General features: G+C 38.2%; 2 protein-coding genes and 1 pseudogene across 2 annotated transcripts; all 3 read left to right on the top strand.

The window, feature by feature from the left end:
• Window positions 1-4,324: 4,324 nt before the first annotated feature.
• On the top strand, window positions 4,325-6,323 carry LOC115958585. The gene is made up of 2 exons (XM_031077016.1): window positions 4,325-4,921; window positions 5,584-6,323. Exons 1-2 carry the CDS (start codon window positions 4,325-4,327, stop codon window positions 6,004-6,006), a joined length of 1,020 nt encoding a protein of 339 aa, XP_030932876.1. The 3' UTR covers window positions 6,007-6,323.
• A 1,112-nt stretch (window positions 6,324-7,435) lies between these two features.
• Window positions 7,436-11,320, top strand: LOC115957436. Its single transcript, XM_031075674.1, has 4 exons — window positions 7,436-7,958; window positions 8,414-8,632; window positions 10,684-10,709; window positions 10,793-11,320. Exons 1-4 carry the CDS (start codon window positions 7,587-7,589, stop codon window positions 11,031-11,033), a joined length of 858 nt encoding a protein of 285 aa, XP_030931534.1. The 5' UTR covers window positions 7,436-7,586; the 3' UTR covers window positions 11,034-11,320.
• A 4,009-nt stretch (window positions 11,321-15,329) lies between these two features.
• Window positions 15,330-18,561, top strand: LOC115956633 (annotated as a pseudogene).
• The last annotated feature ends 2,037 nt before the right edge of the window (window positions 18,562-20,598 follow it).

Raw genomic sequence — 20,598 nt, 5'->3', positions numbered from 1 at the left:
TTTGATCTGCCCCGATTTGAATTTCTGTTATTTCCTCTGCTTCTTGTCTCAAGGTTTAGGGCAGAACCAGATCCTGAGGATTCACCTGCATCTCTTCTGCGAATCTCCTCAGCCAGAATTAAATATCGTATATCATTGTACTTGAGTTTTTCCTTTCCTGTAGAATTGCTTACTGCCATCCTCATTGCCTCCCAACTGTTTGGCAAAGAAGCCAAGACGATCAAAGCACGAATCTCATCATCAAAATCAATTTCTACAGACGAGAATTGATTTGTGATAGTATTAAATTCATTCAGATGTTGTGCTATTGATGCATTCTCTGCCATCTTCAGATTGAATAGTTTCTTCATCAAGTGCACTTTATTGTTTGCTGACGGCTTTTCATACATACTAGACAAAGCCTTCATCAGATCTGCTGTGGTCTTCTCCTTTACAACATTGTGTGCAACAGACCTAGATAGAGTTAACCTGATAACTCCTAGTACCTGTCTGTCAAGAAGAGCCCATTCATCAGCCTTCATAGCCTCAGGTTTTGTCCCTAAAAGAGGCAGATGCAATTTCCTTCCATAGAGATAATCTTCAATCTGCATCATCCAATACGCGAAGTCTGTGCCATCAAATTTTTCTATTCTAGACGCCTTTCCTGCTTCCTCTGCCATTGCTCCCACTCAAACCTAACCCTAGGCTCTGATACCAGTTGTAGGAAATTTAACCAAAAATTCCTAACATGTGAGAAACAAAACAAATAGAGAAAAAACATGCGTCAAAGAAAAATAATCACACGCACAAGACAATATTTACGTGGTTCGGCAATTTGCCTACGTCCACGGAGTTGCAGGGATTTCACTATTATCAGGGAAAAATACAATAGTGCACAAGAACATTCTCAAGAAACCCAAATCCCAATTACACCCTAGCACTCTCTCACAGAAAAAATAAGAATAGAAGCTGACTGCCTCTCTTTTCTCTATTTTCTCTCATGCGGCTTGCTCACTAGGTTAATTGGAATTTTTCTTGAATCTCTCCTTTTTTAATCTCACGGCTACACAACTTGTCAAAACCTAATATATATATATATATATATATATATATTAAAGTCAGCTACACTAGGAATTAAATTCCTAGTTGAATTCGGTCAACTTGGGCTTGTAGCAATTCAAGCCACATGAGCCCACTTCAACATGATTTTCATAGTTCCAATATTTAATACTTTACAATAACTATTATTACCATGTATACATAATGATCATCGACTTTAACCTCTTTCATGTGAACAATGAAGTTTCTCATCTTTGCCACATGACACAAAGATCCAAAATTTACCCACTAGGCTTCATAGTCAATGTTAACTAAAAGTGATTCAATATCACACAAACTATATCTTCGGAGTCTTCAAAATTAAATTTGTTGGTATTGTTGCTATTTTTATTTTCACAACAATTAGCTTGATAATAACCTTTTTTTTTTTTTTTTTTACCTTAAATCATTTTCCCCCTACTCCACTTATTCTTATCATTATTTTTCAAATTCTTTCCTTTGCTTTCGAAACTTTTAGAAAGAATTTTTCTTTTCAGTTTTACGGATTCCATTCTTTAAGGGTTCACTAGCAGAAACAACTATTATGAGAGATTTAGATGTGTTCTTTTAGAACTTCTTTCTACTTTTATCCCCAAAAGAGTTGATAATTTTTTCATAGTTACAGGGATTATTATATATTCCCATGAGTCAGGCAAGTTATAAAAAATTGAAGATACTTGCGTCCTATGAGGAATTAGATCCTATCAGAATTAGATTTCCTAGAACAACAGACTCTTTTGCAATAACTTACAAATAATTGACATGTTCAACAGTACTATTATTACATTCTTTCATTCTGGTTCTATCAAATCTCTCAAATAAAAGTTGAATGTATGTTTTAGAGGATGCATCATGCATGATATGTTTTGATTATAGCATCTACCATTTTTCATGTAAGCATAATATCTCTAATCGTTTTTAGCATCCTTTAAATGTTTCATATACGTTCTTTTAATATCAGCATTGACTTCTAGTACTACTCGCCATGACTAATGCAACAAGAAATAAAAGGTTTTAGTTTAGAAATCTGAAGAAGACATGCATTTTCTTGTACTAAGGGCCTTGTAGCCCAATTGGTTATCACCTTCTAGTGTCAGGTGTATTATCTTTGAAAGCAGCTTCATTACTGCTTTTCCAAATGGTTCAGAGAGACTCAAAGTGTAGTAGCCAATACTGTAGGAACACTACTATCTGGGTATAATCTCCAAGAACAAAAGGGAGAAACAGGAATTTGGGTTTTAATTTCTCTACCGCCTCTTATTTCTCATTGCTCAATTTAAATACATAATCAGATAACAACTCATGTAATCAAATCTTAGCCGTAACAGATAGATAAGATAACAATCATTCCCAAGATAAAATTAAATAACAATAAAGGATAATACCGAACCTAAGGCAATGTAATCTCCTATTGAAAGGAATTCTTATTGAACTAAACAACTTCTTGAGGCAATCCATACGGCTAATCTGCAATGTGATCACCCAGTAGTAGTAGTGATCCTGCCTTGGGACACGGCAGGATCCCTTTCAGATTGTATCTCGTTGGACCAGGTTGTTAACCTTGGAATCAATTGGCAAGGTTTGTAGTCTTTCTACTCTTAGGTTTAGATCAAAGCTCCACTATACTACTCTTGTGAAAGAGCATGTCAAATGTTTCATCCTCGGTTTACATGAGGGGCAAACAGTGTCACATTTTATGTGTCTTTTGGACAAACTGTTCTAAGAGGAAGAGCTTTGTGGCTAAGCCTCCATTAAAAAAAAAAACAATTACTTTGTATGGGAGTTTGAGGGACCAAAGGTTTTTCCAATTCAAATGAGGAATTCTATATGACTGGCTGTTCTGAAATTCTTGGTTCCCAACCTTTAGCTTAATAAGAATAGTAGTCAAAGTGTCAAACCTTACTTCATAACAACCTTTAGTGAGACCAAATGACTAGCAGCATCATATATAACCCTAGGTCCATGCCATTGAAATAAAGTGTAATCTGGGTGGCCATAGATCATGCCAAAGGAAATTTTTTGTACCATCCCCAACCTTTAGCTTGAGCAATGATCTCCAAACCCAGGTATAGTCTTAGGGAAACCTACCACCATGTCATTTTTATAGAAAGTTCTTATAATTTTTTTGTGAATAGCATTTTTTTTTTTTTGGTAATATTAAAATACATTGATGAGCCAAAATTAAATTAATTTTTTTTTAAAAAAATGAGTGTGTCGTTCAATGACATTATTTAATTTCCTATATAGAAAGAATTTCGGTTTGAATCCCTCCTCCCAAGCTTCTTGTAAACAAACCAAAAAGAAAGAAAAGAAAAGTTAAGAAATTTTCGAGTTGTACAAGAATCCATTCACGTCAAATATAATTCCAATCAATTCATTACTAATATCGATAGTAATTATTCATATTTGCTCCTCACTGACTGGGCCTAAGATCAGCCATGTGGTGCCTTTTGGGCCAAGGTCTACGACTACATTTCTGTGACCATGACTTAGGCCCTAAACTCAACATCAGTTGAACAAGGCAACGTTCAAGGTCAATGCCCCTATTTCCGCTAAAAAACATGGATTCTTTGCAATTCTCTACAAGTTAGAGTGCCTCCTAGTCCTAACCGCTTAACAATTTTATAAAAGAAATTTCTTTGCGGCTATTTTTCCAATAGATTAACACCTAGAAGTCTAGAACCTTAGCTGTCAGAAATGGAAAATAAAAAAATAAAAATTCAAAGAACAAGGATCCTTTTGAGCAGGTGCATAAACAAATAATAAGTCTAGTGTCACATATTTTGGCACAACAAATGTCACAACTCACCCATGTGGCGAGTTGTGGTTGGTGGAGGGATGTCTCCACATGGACCCATCATCACCCTTCTACCAACCACAACTTGCTATGTGGCGAGTTGTGGCATTTGTTATGCCAAAATGTGTGACACTAAACTTATTCCTAAACAAGTAGGCCATCACATGGGAAATTTGCTGTCATGACAGCTTCATTCGTCATCTAAGCAACCAACTGTCCCCCATATTTCACTTCAATTCACATCTCTCTATTTGAGCATCTCATCAAACATCTTCACAATTTTTACCATTTTCCTCATATAATATACCTTGTTCCAAGTCCAATGCACATGGTTTTATTTATATCCCACATGGGCTTTGAATATTTTAGTAGATAGCATATAATCAGAGACACAAAGAAAGCCCATGTGGATGCTTTTAACTTGTTGAGGGGTTAGTTGTGCAAGCTAGGATGGAGCATGTTGATGACCTTTTTGAGTCTTCTTCAAGTAGAGATGAAAAGGTAGAAGCAGTGGATCTTTTGGAGGAAAGTTGGTTCTTTGAGAACTTGCTTTATAGAAAAACAAGGATGTTTAAGTGCCATTCTGATCTTTGTCCTTCCTCAAATTTTGGTCAAGAGATAGTGGTGAAGAACTTAAATGGGGAAAACACTTCCTTGACAAGGAAGCTCACAGAAGATAATGATTTTGCCAGTCCTGATTTGGTTCGCACTCCATCTTTACCATCTTGTTTAGGGAGAGAAGAAGGAACTAAAGAAAAAGAAAGTGATCGCACTATGAGAAAGTTGAATCTGCAAACAGTGGATCCGAATTTGCTTCAAACACCAATGCAGTCTCCAACATGTATAGGGAGGAGAGAAGGAATTCAAGAAAAGGAAAATGATGGCAGTAGTACCAAATTGAGTTGCCAAGCAACGCGTCAAAATTTGCTTAGAACACCATCTCTACCACTTGATATGTGGAGGAAAGAAATGGTTCAAGAAGAGGAAAGTGATCCTAGAATGAGCAAATGTACTAGGAAAGCATCGCCTAACGTTCAGCAACATAAGGTACAATAATCACCAACTTCCAAAGCTATCATAGGTCGTCCTCATGAATAGTTAACTCTTGTAGTTCCTTCCTTTTCATAGTAAAAAATCACTTCGAGCTTATGAGATAACACAGCACAATACCACTTAAATAGTTATGATAACAATTCCAATATTTGTAATAATTTTTATTTTTCTATATAAGATATCTATCCTATTACTTGTCAGGCTATACAGCACTTTATATTACCAAGAGACATGGACAAGAACACGAAAACACAAACTTTGACATGATAATTCTTGAAAAATTAAAACATTGAATATATATATGGGAAATGTCAACCAATGCCCTTAGGCATATTACTTTTATGTATTTAGTTATCATTTATTTATTTATTTATAGACATATATTTTCTGTTTCCAACACACCGAGGATAAGAATGTAGGAGTGCTACTTACATGTATGGATACACTGGGGTTTTAGAGTGTTTGATTGTCTGTACTTCTTAGTTACTTCTATCATCTGGCTTGAGTTGAATAAGCTAAACTGTGCAATTGTGATGGTTCTGGATTTGAACTTCGTAGTGCATGACACAAATTTCTAGTATGTCATTTTTCAGTAAACTATGTCATTTCTTCTTCTTTTTTTAATTCATAATGTAACTTACATTCTGGATTTGTAGTGCTTGACACACAGTTCTAGTCTTCCAAGATGTAGACCACCAAGGAACTTGGAGGTAGAAACCATTAAATCAAACTGCACCAAGGAAATGAGGAGGCGATACCTTAATCAAACCAAGTCGAAGAAGAGCCCAAGTGATCTTGAAATTGAAGAAGTGCAAGGATTCAAGGACTTGGGCTTCACATTTGACAAAGATTTAAGCCCAAGTGTGGTTAACATACTTCCTGGTTTGCAACAGAAGCTGCATGAGGATTTAGACCAAGATAAGGTGAGGAGGCCTTATCTTTCTGAGGCATGGTGTGTGCAAAGCTGTGCCCCTCCTCCAATTCCAAATTGGGCTCCCAAGGCGTCTACAGAAGACATGAAGGCACAAATCAAGTTTTGGGCTAGATCTGTGGCATCAAATATGAGGCAAGAGTGCTGAGGACTTCTGTCCAAATCAATAGCCCAAAACATGATTGCTGAAGACCTACCAAAAACGTATGAGGCTTTAACCTTAGAATTAGGCTGGGTGTCATGGTCATGTATCTAATCCATAATGATTTTATATGCTACATTTTTTTTTTTTTTGCTGAATATTTTATATGCTACACTTATTCTTTGGTATTTTACAATTCTTGAATTTTACATGGGTGTACATTGGGACTGTAAGCAATTCCTCCAAAGCAAGACTCAGAGCCCAAATGTACAGGACAAGCAAAAATTGAAGGAATTGCTATAGGACGAATGGAAATAAAGCTATGAGGGTTAAAATCCAAGGTTAATCCAATAAATTTTATGTAAACGATTTAATTTTTTTTCTTTTCCGTTTTGCAATTTTATGATATGTACTATGGGAATTTGTAAATAATGACTAAATTTCGATTCTGTTGCCTGTTTTGATGGTCTGCTAATTTAAATTTTATAAATCTTTCTCATATAATTGTCAATAGCTGTCCAGAAAAATATTAAAAAAAAAAAAAAAAAAAAAACTTTTGCACAATCAATCTAATGTACTTTTTAAGTATTCAAAATATTTTTTTTTCTTTACTACAATAAAAAAGTTAGAAGTTTTAATGAAAAATTTTTTAATTTAAAATTGTGAAATTTTGAATTTGAAATATTAATAAAATTCAGCACATTCATCTGTAATTCCCCTCTTAACTATCGGATGATTTGCTCTGTTCTAAATATTATGCATTCTTTCTTACATAATGTTGCAAACGTTGTTTATAAAATAAGAAAACCATATATTACCAAATGCCAAAAACCACCTCTCCTTGTTTTTCTAACTAGGTGTGTCCATGAGTTTATTTGAGTTGGTTTTGAACTCAACCTAAACTCGGCTCGATCACATTGAGTGGAAAAAGACGAAATTAGCTATCGACTGAAGAGAAGTAACAATTTGATTCGAGTTTGGGTTGATTGTTCACAAGTAGCAGTTGGTGTCAAAACTATTTGGAAATAATAATAAGGAGTGTTTCCATTAGATTTGGTCAGAGATCACGAGATCTCCCCAAGATCTAGTTGGCAATCTCCACCAATTTGGATGTTCCAAAGGTTTTGGGCTTTTTCGATTAATAAGTCAAGTTCAATGGATTTCCAAGATAAAAATTTGACACAAAACTCATTTGAGATAAGTTTTGAAGTTTGAACCACTCGTCCTGTCGTCGTCGACAAATGAAATATGGATCGGTTCATCGGGTGGGTTGGTTTGGACACCTGTTTAGAGAACCCTATTTCTAATAATCTCAAAGAAAAGGAAAAATGCCAAAAAAGCCTTTTCTATTTTTATATTTCAAAAAATAATAATAAAATAAAAAGGCAAAAATCTAAAATACATGCCAGATATTATATATATCATATCTGGATTCCCCACCAAAATCTAACCTGCAAAAACCCAAGATATCATTGTAGTATCATCCATTCAGAAAAGGAACACCCAACAAAGATTTTGATTCATGAGACACAAATCATCAAGAAGAACCAAAGTGACATAACCATAAACCAAAAAAAACCACTCAAATGTTGCAGTCTTCTTACTCTTATTCCTACCACTCTCTCGCTACCAACATCCTTATCCCTCACTCTCACTCTCACCCTTACAAGCCCTCTCTTCTCTCATCATCTCCTGTTTCAAACTTCCCTTACAGTTACAGACCCACTACTCCTCACCATGTCTCAGCCCTCCCTCCAGTCAGACCCGAACCATTGCTCGCCCAGGTTCCTGAACCAGAGGAGGGTCCAATGGAGCTCCCACCGAGTTTTCCTTCCATTTTCGCCACCACAGACAACCCTTCTACTATCCAAGTCGCAACCAGCGTTCTCCTCACCGGCGCTATCTCTGTTTTCCTCTTCCGCTCTGTCCGCCGCCGCGCTAAGCGAGCCAAAGAACTGGTATTCTTCTTGTTTTTCATTCATTTCTTTTGAATTTTACATTTTACTGTGTTGTTAATGTGCTTCTGTTTGAGTTTTTTTACAAACTGGGTTTTGGTTAGATTTTCATTTTGTGACATTTGCATGTGTTATGGGAACTCAGTTTACCCTTCGGAGTACTGGGTTTTATTTAGTATTCATTTCACTTCAATTCTACATATTTTAATTCTGGTATTATGCTTGAATTCAATTCCTTATGAGATTGGTTTCAGTTAAAATCTTTTGTTGTCAAATAAGAGACTTGGTTTGAATATTGTCTGCACTAAAAACTAATTAGTGTCTTAGACAAAAGCAATCATTAGGGAAGGGACATGATACGTTCAAATTTTATCGTATCTTTGCCTTGTGTGTTGTTTTTACTTATTACTGGTGTACTTGGAGTTTGGATTTTGATGAAGTGGATTTGGCGGGTCTAGAAATTTAGGTCTTCAGGAGTGAAGAAGTCATTGAAGGAGGAGGCCGTGGATGCATTGAAAGCAATGGGGTCGAGTCCTGTTGAAGCTAACTCTCCACCTTCACCTCTTCAAGCATTGTTGGGTGGAATATCAGCAGGTGTTATTGCGCTTATTCTTTACAAGTTCACTACTACTATTGAGGCAGCTCTCAATCGCCAGACAATTGCAGATAATTTCTCGGTTTGTTCTTAGTTTCTTACTTTTTCATTATCAGTGTTCAATTGTTTTTGCAGATTGATTTTGACCATATGGGTTTTCAATTAATGCAAATGGAACTATGACTGTCAGGTTCCTGCTCATATTATTTGAACAACTAAAATTCCTATACTTTGTCTTTATTGAATGGGTGCCAACGGAAGTGAAAAAGTTGATTGTTTTGTGTTGTTCAATGTTTGGTTCATATGCTTAGTTGATTCTCATTATTAAAACTTGCAAGAATGAGAAAAATGCAAACTCTACACTAAAGGTAAGATGTACTTCCCTCATTGAAGGAAGAAGCAGCATTGACCTAGGGCTGTGGGTTGTCCTTCTGCGCTTCACTTCATAGATTGTTTAAAATATATTTGAGCTCTCCTTACTTTGAAAAATGAAGTTTAGCCTGGTGCAGCTGCAACAGCATTATTAATGCAACCATAGATGAGGTTTCTTTCTTTATCTGAATGATTAATTTCTCTGGGGCACCACTCTGCAATATCTCTGCTCTTTCTTTTTCTCCCCCAGTAGTGTACCTTGGCTCCAGTACACACATTAGACCACAATTTGCCAGTAGTGTGTTACTCCCTTTTTTTTTTTTGATAAGTAATGTAAATTCTATTCAATCATAAAATAATAATAATAATAATAATAATAATAATAATAATAATAATAATAATAATAATAATAATAATAATAATAAAAAATCACCCAAGTATACACGACGTATACAGATGGGGATCATAACAATCAAGTACATAAGTTACAAACATCCTAAGTTAAAAACATCCATCAAATCATAGTTTGACAAAATAGAATGGCTTCCCCAACGAAGCACATCCAATCAGTCTGAATCAGACAACGTTCTAAAGAAGAAAAGTTTAAGATCAGCTACTATCATTTCTGAATCCTCAAAGCACCGGTTGTTTCTCTCCCACCAAATGCACCACATCAAGCAATGAGGGGCAGCCATCCAAATAACACCATTACAATGACGAACAAACTTTCCTTGCAGCATGCTAAAAGCTCCACCACAAACTTTGGCATTACACAGTAAATACCAAACAAGGCGAACACCATTGACCATAGCTTATTTGCAATAGAACAATATAGTAAAAGATGATCTACTGATTCTCCATTGCTATCACACATGTAACACCAATCTAGAATCCACATCTTCCCTCTTGTGTAAATTACCAATCATCAAAATATTTCCCAAAACTGCCGTCCAAACAAAAAACGCTACTCTGTGAAATATTTTCCAAAGATGACCTTTGGCTATATAATCATGATATATGCAAAAATAAAATCAGAGTAATTGCCTTTGTGAAAGCCTAGTGAGTAATATACATGAAGCCTGGTTGTAGATAGTAGATACTAGTTTTGCAATTAGCATAGTTATCACTAAATGGCGTTAGTTGGAAATTCAGGTGTACTTATTCAATACACGCTATGGCTTACGTTGGTGGTTCTGAAAATAGTAGGTGTTATGAATTCACTTCTGTGTATGTGCTTTTATATGCACATTTTGCAGAACAAACAATTGATGTTGCATAGATATGAACTTTTTAGACAGCATTTGTATGGAACTTTTTCTTTTTTTTTTTCTTTTGATAAGTACATTTGTATGGAACTTGAACTAAGACACCATAAGCAGTTAGGTTTGCAATGGATGATTATTGGTATCTCTTAGAGAGAGAACACCAGAACTCTTTTTGCTTAGTATTATATAATTGCAAGAAGCATCACCTGTATACTAGAATAACAATGTGAAACATGCAAGATACATATTTCTTAGTACTCAATTTGTTTTCCACAAGAAAAGAATATAGAGGGAGATATCAGTTTTAACACACATGCATAAGAAAGACTTTCCAAAGCTAATTAATAAAAGAAAACCCCCAATAAAACACCTTTTAAGTTATTTTTACCTAATACATGGTATTTTCGCCTGTTTATGAAAATCTCAAAGATGTTTGCTATGTCTTGCAAAAGTCATTGTATAATCTTAACTTCATATTGTTTTTCCCACTTACCAGGTACGCCAGATAACCATAACCATAAGGTAGATCCTACAACTTCTTCCTGAATATCCTGATTTTAAATTGTGAAGAAACTCATTATCAATTTTGTTTCTGCTGTTGGCAGGACTATTGTAAATGGGTTGTGCTACCTTGCAACATTTCTTTTTGGCATCAACTCTGTCGGATTATTCCTTTATTCTGGTCAGCTTGCCATCAACTCCTTCATGGAGGATTCTACAAATCAAGAAAATAAAAGCAAAGGTGATGAGGGGTTAGGCTCACCAAATTCAACGGTTGAGATTGCCACAGATACCACTGAGATAAGCAGCAGCAAGGGGGATCAAAGTTCAAATGATACACAATAATGGAAGAGATCTGAAATCAAAGTGTTGGAATTTGTAGAAAAGATCTAATAAAAATTACTTGAGCATTTTCATAACATAGTTTTTACTCTTTGATAGTTGTGTACTCTATCCTCCTTGCACTAGATTATTATTGTAGAACATGAAATAGTTTGTAAAAGCCAATGTAAATTTTTTGACTGAACCATTTTTGGTTTTGGTGATGATCAAGGAGGGATGATTTAAAGAAGTGTAGAATGCTAAAATTAGTCTTGTTGCTTGTACAGGGAAATGAATTCTGTTCTTTATTTCATGGCAAAATGGGCTCTTCAAACTGAATCTTTTGAATTCTCACCCTTGACCTTACCTTAGAGGTGATGTAATGTGGAAGGATGTTTGTAATTTGTTTATGGTTTTTTAATTTTTGGGTAATTTGCACTCCTCCCTAACTATAGTGCAGTTGCAGTGTTTACCTAAATTTCAAAATTGAACTGTGCTCCCTTTAGCTGTTGATATTAAGCACTTCGTTCCTTACTGTCGGATTTCTGTCAAATTGAACAAAAAATACAGATTTCTGTTAGATATGTTTTTCAAAAAAAAAAAATTTGACATTGCTGTTAAATTTAACTGAAAACCTAGCAGCATCTGGTAAAAGTGTTTATTATGCATCGTTGAGGACATTGTAATTGCACAGAAAAAGTGCAATTAACTCTAAATTTCATTTTAAAGTATTAAAAAATGTAGACAGCCAACAAATTAATCTATGCATGTCTTTTTCTGATTCATCATATTGGCAACCTAGAGTTCACTAGATCTTGTTTTTGAGTAATTATTGTTTACTAAAGGGGAATGAAACATCGGATGAAGCCACAAGAGCCCAACACCCTTCTTAAATTTTTGCTTTTGCTACTTTGATTCATAATAAATATGCATTATTTTTATTTGCAATTCCAAATCAAGTTTCTCCTGTTAGGAGGAACTCCGAAGAAGATGAATTGTGTGTTCCAAGCCATTTTCTCAATGGCGTAAACTCCTTGAAAGCACACAACGTGCATTATATATTTATATGTTATATCCCGATAGCACATTAATCATTATGTAGTCATGGAATAAATGAGGTTTTCATACATTGTTAGTGTAATTTTACTTTCTGGATTCCTGATCTGAGATGCTTACTATTGTTGTTATATGGTTTTAAAGCTATTAAGCTAGGATAGTTAAATTATACCTTGTCAACAGAATGTCAAATTGAGGAAATTTACTAGCATTACATTCAGATACAGTAGCTGCTACGTTTTTACTTGCAGACCATGGGGAGATTCACTACATAAAAAGCTCCAAACCCTTTTGAAGTCCCGGGGCTTTAAAGTTGTATAGCCAATTTAAAGCCTTGAAAAGCAAATATTCTACATGCTTGTTTCTAGTGAACTCGATCACAATTATCAATCCCAGTTCCTGCAGGTGATGATAATTCCCTCTTTTCAATCAAAGTGAAGATCATGTTTGAGCACCAGAAGTAGTAGTGCTCGCATCACCATGCAATCCTTTTTGGTGCTCAACAACCCTTGAGACTGCAGTTATATTCTGACCTATCTTCCTCAACAAGTTACGACTCTTGGCCGGTTGAAAGTGATGCAATGGAGTTGAGTTTGTATCAAGAAAGTGCAAAATCACCACCATAGCCACTGAAGTAACAAACATTGGTATTGGACCAATATCCACAGCAGTAATGTGGTTGCAAAGTAAATTGCCCGTAACCCAACTGACGAGAAAGCACTTCCCCGTATCAGTACCATCTGCACATACTCCACTGGGACATCACTATTTGGCATACTGATAAGGAAATTTGCACGGACGAGGCTCCTTATACATTGGAGAAAAGAAGCATAAGATAGTAAGAGGCAAAACAGAAGGCTAACATATTTGACAGAAATGATGGATGGATCTGTGTCACCATATACGAAAATACTCTTGAAGAAATCATTTGAAGTGCTTCCAACCCAGGTCCCAATAAGAGAGCTTAAAGCCAGGGAGGTTGAAGCAAAGAAAGTTGCAGCTGATATGGTGCTGGAGATCACACTTAGACATGGACCTCTTTCCTTAGCTTCAACCTGCAGCAAGTACCCACTAAAGTTATTGTGGTGGAAAAAGGTAAATCATGTTGAGTTGAGGAATGCTATTTTCTAGTGAAGAGAGGTACCTGCAGCATTTTCTCAACCCAAGCTTTTCTGTAGTGGTTCTCATAGCCAATGGCTGTGGTCTCAGGAAATCTTAAGCATCTATAGAGAAGGAAAAGATGGTAAACAAACATGATCAATAATCCACTTGGGACCAAGATTACATCTAAGTATCCCTTCTTCCAAACCATTCTTTCTCTCGCTCGCTAGTATCCTTATTGTGGAATAGATGATAAAATAATTACTAGTCTCTAATCATGATTCATAAGACAATATTCTGGAAAAGAATGTGAGCTCCAATTAATGGTCCATAGTGATAGTGGATATGGTGGTGTAGATAATGATGACCAAGAAATGACAACATGCAAATACCTGCTCTCCCAATTCACATGCGACTAGCTGGTGAACATGTTTCTAATTTAGGAAATCAGACTCACCATGTGGAGTACAGAAAAGAAAACTGAGGTTGTGTATTCAGTACACGGGACATTCTTGTCGACTTTTTTATTTGATAATTTTTAATTTTTTATAGAAATAGAAGTAATTGGATATGGATATTGCATTAATCCAATACGTAGGAATGTCTATGTATGATTAAGAGAATAAGAATACTGTTCTCTTAAAAAAAAAACCAAAAAGATGTGAATTGTTGATATAACTTCAAATCACTCGAGGTCCTAAGGATCATGAGATGGAAATCATTAGTTGGAATCTCTCTTTTCTACTTCCTCCTTTTGGCCAAAATTTATTTAAAAAAAAAAAAAAAAAATAGTTGATATGATATTATTGAATGAGTTCAAATTCATTAGATTAAATTGGAAAAAATAAATAGTTGATATAGCATTATTAAGTGAGTCAAAGGCTCAAAGCCTATTGGAATATACTGGTCACAAACCCCGTACGAGAATATATAATTATTTTATAATGTGATATAATATATATTTATTTTATGAAATATTAAGTGTGGGTGCTCGAGGACCAAGAATGAAGTTGAAGGGTTGTAGCATTGGTTTTGGAATGCCCTGGGCCATGGGTCCGAGGAAGAAAGCCGCTTGAGGAAGGGAACAGATAAGTCAAAATACTCTATAATGTTCTAAGTAGGAGCTGGAGCCTGAAGAGAAAGGAAGTTAGTGGACATCAGGGAAGCTTTTAGCTTGGTGTAGCCTATTGCATCCGCATTAAATGGTGGGCAACAGCTTTATCGGCCGCATTGATGAGGAAGTGACCTGAACAGTGTAAGTCACAGCAAAGCAAGTTCCTTCTACCATTTTCTTTAGATGTAAAAAGTAACAAGTGTTATAAAAGGATGGGGTTAGGTAAGAATAGAGGGTTAAGATGTGATAGGAAAGGAAGTATATAAGAAAAAGAGGAGAGCATTGAAAAAGGGGATTGAGACAAAAAAGAAGAAAAAGAAAGTAGAGTATTGAGAGAAGAAAGTGAATAGTATAACTCTTGTGTAATAGCCTCCTCAGGTAAGCTTGTGGGCAACTGAATGCTCATCTATTTCTTAATATAACCTCTTTCTTCCTTGCATTTATCCTCAGGCAGGGCTTTCTGTTGTTCATTCCTTCCTCTTACAAATTTTATTGATTTGGGCCAAGGTTGAACTGCACAATCCACTACTCTAAGTGGGCTTGGGCCACTCAAATTTTCTAGTCCTTACATTTGGTGCCATTTGTGGGAACAAGTTGTGGAGGATCTGTCCTGAGTACTTATGGCTAACATAGGCCAAGATAGGGAGGAGTTAGTTGACTCCCGGAGGGAAAACCAGTTTGTTAACTTGGAGTGCAAGAGAGATAGGCAGCATACCTTAAGTATTGTGGTAGAGTCTTACCCCACTGAGCGTACCGAGCAGAGTCACTCAAATACTATGAGCCACACCTCATATGATCAGGAAACGCGAAAGTTGCAACAAGAGATAGACCGCTTGCGCAACAAACTGAGGCACAAGGAGCGTGAAAAGAGAAGCCCCTCTCCCCTGCTAAGTGGTGATTCTAGAGGAAGCAGGGATTGTTCATACTGCCACAGGTTTAGAACCCCGTCCGGCAAGTCCTATTCAACCTCTACGCACAGAGACAGGTGGGAGAGGAGCAGTCATGACTGTGAGAAGAGGCCTTCCCACCACGGCGGGGGGAATGATGCAATGAGTAAGGCCCTACAACAGATTTCCAAATCACCCTTCGTTAGACGAATTAACAAGGCTAGACTTCCTCGACAATTTTCTCAACTGACATTTGCCATCTACAATGGGAAGACCGACCCTGTGGAGCATGTTAGTCACTTTAATCAGAAGATGGCGATTCATGCCAACAATAAGGCCTTAATGTGCAAAGTGTTCCCCTCCAGTCTTAGGCCTATGGCTATGCGTTGGTTTGATGCCTTAGGGGAGGGGACAATATGATCTTTCGAGGAGCTAACCAGGGTCTTTGGGGCTAGATTTATAACATGCAGTAGGGTCCCCAAACCATTAGAATTGTTGCTATCTATGTCAATGAGAGAGGGGGAGACCCTCAAGACTTACTCGAACAGATACTAGGAAACATACAACAAAGTTGATGGAGACTTTAACGATGTGGCCATGAGGACTTTTAAGGTTGGGCTCCCCACAGAGCATGAGTTGAGGAAGTCGTTGATGATGAAATCCGCTTCGAACATGTGTCAACTCATGGATCACATAGATAAGTATAAGCGGATGGAAGATAACCAAGTGCAAGGAAAAGGGAAGGCTAAGATGTTCTTGGAGAGGATGGATTCTCAGGGAGGCGGACACCAGGGCAATCGCCCCCGAAGGGAGTTTCCTAATCAAACGTTGCCCTTAGGAACTCAATTGGTTAACTCATTGTTTAAAGAACCGGTATATCACATACTGGAGAAAATTAAGAATGAGCCTTATTTTAAATGGCCCAATAAGATGGGCAGGGACCCGTCCAAAAGAAACCAAAACCTCTACTGCCATTACCATCAAGACTGAGGGCATACTATAGAGGATTGCAAAACCTTGCGAGATCACCTGAACCAATTGGCCAAGGCAGGAAGGCTCAACCAATTTCTACATCAACCTACAGGGCAATTTAGCCACATGGGAGCTAAATTTCATAAAGGAGGTTCCCTTCCATCGGTATAGGGCACTATCAATGTAATTCTTGCCAAGCCAGGGAATGATGAGACTTTGGGCACTAGGATTATGTCAGTAGGTGGGGGTTATGATATGGAGGCTGATAATTAGACTCCCAAAAGAGCACGGGTGATGGTCACCTCTACCCTGAGTTTTTTTTAGGAGGATAAGTAGGGAACCCTCCAACCACATGATGACGCCCTAATGGTTACTGTTAGGATTGGGGGCTATGATGTGAAGAGAGTACTGGTTGACCAAGGAAGTGGAGCAAAGATCATGTACCTAGATTTGTACATGGGGCTAAACTTGAGGCTCGAGGACCTGGACAAGTATGATTCACCGCTGATGTGTTTTGATGGCAAAATGATGGTCCCCTGAGGAATGTTAAGACTGTCGGTACAGGTTGTTAATATGGAGGTCTAAGTTAATTTCATAGTAGTAGAGGCGTTCTCCCCATACACAGCTATCCTGGCTAGACCTTGGCTCAACGCTGTGGGCGCAGTGCCCTCAACATTACATCTGAAGGTCAAGTACCCTACTCGGGGGAGAGTGGGAGAGTTAGTAGGTGATTAGGCCATGGCTAGGTAGTGCTTGGTTTCAGCAATAATGCAACGGTCTTCAGTTCTTGCCACGACGACTAAAAATCCAATCCCATTACAACTAAAGGGGCCTGCAGGGGGGTAGTAGATTGAGACATCAGGAGAATCATCTGAGGAATTGGAGAAGGTGATAATAGGGCTGGATCGGGAGCATTATTTCCAAGTGGGCTCACAGTTGCCGCCCATAGAAAAGGCAGAGTTTGTGAAGTTCCTAAAGGCAAACATTGATGTTTTTGCATGGAATGTGTACAACATTCCAGGAATTGATCTAGAGTTGGTATGTCACCAGTTGAACGTAAATCTCGAGGCTGTGCTTCATAAGCAACCTCCTCAGTGGTCATCCAAAGATCACGCTGAGGCAATTAGAATAGAGGTGAACAAGTTGAAGCAGGCTGGAGTTATTAAAGAGAACTTCTACCCCGAGTGGCTGGCCAATACCATAGTGGTTAAAAAGAAAAACGAGAAGTGGCAAATGTGCATGGATTTTACTAACTTGAACAAAGTCTGCTCAAAAGACCCTTTCCCCATTCCTAGAATTGACCAACTGGTGGACGCACGGTGGGGCATCCTCGGATAAGTTTCTTGGATGCTTTCCAGGGTTATCATCAGATACCTCTGTCATTGTTTAACTAGGAGAAGACAGTCTTTTGTGCCCCCAATGGGAACTATCATGATCGTGTGATGCCCTTTGGCCTCAAAAACGCAGGATTCACTTATCAGAGAATGGTGATACAGATAGAGGAGCATGAAAGCATACATTGATGACATGGTAGTTAAGAGCAAGCAGATAAATGAGCATTTGGCCGATTTAGGGGAGACTTTCTTAGTTTTGAGAGAGCATAAACTACACCTGAATGCATCTAAGTGTTCTTTTGGGGTCAGGTCGAGCAAATTTTTGGGTTACATGATTACTCACTGCGGAATTGAAGTCAACCCAGAACAGATCAAGGCTATTAATAGTTTGCATCCTCCTTAGAATCCCAAGAAGGTGCAGAGGTTGACTGGGATGGCAGCATCCTTAAATAAGTTCATCTCTCGGTCTGTGGACATGTGTCGTCCTTTTTTCTAGCTGCTTCATAAGTGGAAGGATTTTCAATGGACCAAGGAATGTGTAATGGCTTTTGAGGACCTAAAATAGTACTTGTTTAACCCACCGATACTTTCTCGACCCGACAAGGAGGAAGTGTTGTATGCATACCTAGCAGTCACCAACTATGCTATTAGCTTTGTCTAGTTAGGAATAAGGACGGAATTCAGAGGCCCGTCTAATATGTTAGCAAATCTCTGCAGGAGGTTGAAATGCATTATCTTCCTTTGAAAAAGGCAGTGTTGGCCATAGTGCATGCCACTAGGAAACTACCTCATTACTTTCAAGCCCATATCATTGTGGTGCTTACTCAGCTCCCTTTGCAAGCCCTGTTAAGGAAATCTGATTACACTGGCATGATTGCTAAATGGGGAACTAAGCTGGGAGCCTATGATGTCAGGTACATGTCAGGTACATGCCTTGGACCGCTGTAAAAGGACAGGTCTTAGCAGACTTTGTAGCAGAGTTCATCGAGGGTGTCCCTAAGGAAGAGAAGGTTGTGATGGGAGTATTGGTCACGTTGGCCAATGTTGTCCCCTCGTGCAAAGTTTATACAGATGGAGCTTCCAACTGAAAAGAGGGTAGGAGTAGGGATTGTGTTGGTCACCCCCGAGAAGCTGATAATAGAGAAATTGTTATGATTGGGATTCTCGGCCACCAACAATGAGGCCGAGTACGAGACCTTGCTAGCAAGGGTGGCTATGGTCAGGCTGTTGGGAGGAGAAATGGTTGAGCTATACTTGGATTCTAGGCTGATCGTGGGCCAAGTTAATGGTGACTTTGAAGCTCGGGATGAAAGGATGCAAAAGTACCTTGTTAAAGTGTAGAGTGCCCGAGCTTAGTTTAAGAATTTTATTGTGAAGCAAATCCCAAGGGGACAAAACTCTTATGCAGATTCTCTAGCAATGTTGGCCACTTCACTAGAATCAAGTCTTCCTCAGGTTGTTGTTATTGAGGAGATGGATAGCTCAAGTTTTACAGGGGCACCTTTGATAGGGGTGTGTAGCATCCATGTAGGGCCGAGTTGGATGGACCCCATAGTAACCTTTTTGAAATAGGGATCGTTGCCTAAAGACAAGTGTGAGGCAGAGAAGGTGCGCAGAAGTGCCCCTCGCTACTAGTTATCTGAGGAACAGAAGTTGTACAAGCGCTCGTACTTAGGGCCATATTTGCTTTGTGTGCATCCAGAAGCGGTGGAACCTTTATTGGAAGAGTTGCCTGAGGGTATTTGTGGGAGTCATACAAGAGGAAGGTCTTTAGTGCGTAAGGCCCTCACCTAGGGATACTGGTGGCCTAGCATGCGAAAAACCTCTCAGGATTATGTGAAGAAGTGTGACCAATGTTAGAGGTACGCCCCAACTATTCATCAGCCAGAGGGAATACTAAATCCTTTGTCTAGCCCCTGGCCATTCGCTCAGTGGGGCTTGGATATAATGGGACCCTTTCCCCGAGCTATAGGGAACTGAAGATGGCTCCTCATCAGCACAAATTACTTTACCAAGTTGGTGGAAGCTGAGCCCCTTGCCAACATCAGGGATGTGAATGCTAAGAGGTTCATCTGGAGGAACATTGTCACCAAGTTTAGATTTCCTCACACACTGATCTCAGAATAACGGTCTTTAATTTGACAACAAAGCCTTTCAGAGATATTGTGGGGAGTTAGGGATTAGGAACGGGTATTCTACAATTGCTTATCCTCATGGAAATGGGCAAGCCGAGGCCACCAATAAAGTTATAATGTTAGGACTGAAGAAACGGTTAGATGACGCTAAGGGAAAATGGATGGATGAACTATCCCACGTGTTATGGACTTATTGTACTACACCCCGAAGATCAACGGGGGAGACCCCTTTTCAATGACCTTCAGAGGAAATAATCCCCCTTGAATCTAGATTCCCAACTCTGAGAACGGATCAATTCAATGTTGAAGAAAACAACCATCTACTCTTTGATAGCCTTGATATGGCCAAGGAAAGAAGAGAGGTAGCAATGGTAAAGATGGTATATTATCAACATAAGCTTAAGCAAGGGTATGATAAGGGGGTGGATTCTAGGTCATTAGCTCCAGGAGACCTGGTCTTGAGAAAAGTGGTGGGGACAACAAAGAACCCTGCCTAAGGAAAATTAGGCCCTAACCGGAAAGGGCCATATAGAATCACTTCCATTGCTGGCATTGGGGCCTACCATCTGGAAGATTTGGATGAAAATGTAATTCCTCGCCCTTGGAATGTAAACAATCTACGGCATTATTATTATTAATCAATTTTGTTGCCATTCATATCTTGCTTGGTTATATCTTGTTATGGATGCGTCTATAGAGATAATTGGTCTGTTAAATATTCTAAGTGTTAAACATAACCTAAGTCTTGTCTGGCTCAGGTCTTGTCTGGCTCCTTAGGTTGAATGGAGTTCGGGTCTGACATAGCTCCTAGGGTCACAAGTGGGGAACTAGATGGACCGTGAGAAAGGTTGCTTAAAGGGACGGGGAAGTAAACGCCATGGGGACTTCCTCGGGTTTCTGGAGTAGTGCCAGCAAGTTCACTTTGAAAGTTCCAAGTCCAATTTCAAGTAAGTTTCAAGTGATAATTTGCTTAAAATCCATAAGTTAGTT

Source organism: Quercus lobata, chromosome 8, assembly GCF_001633185.2.
Source record: "Quercus lobata isolate SW786 chromosome 8, ValleyOak3.0 Primary Assembly, whole genome shotgun sequence".
In the NCBI taxonomy this organism is placed as follows: Eukaryota; Viridiplantae; Streptophyta; class Magnoliopsida; order Fagales; family Fagaceae; genus Quercus; species Quercus lobata.
Note: the sequence above shows the minus strand (reverse complement) of the source record. Positions and strands in the feature narration are given on the sequence as shown.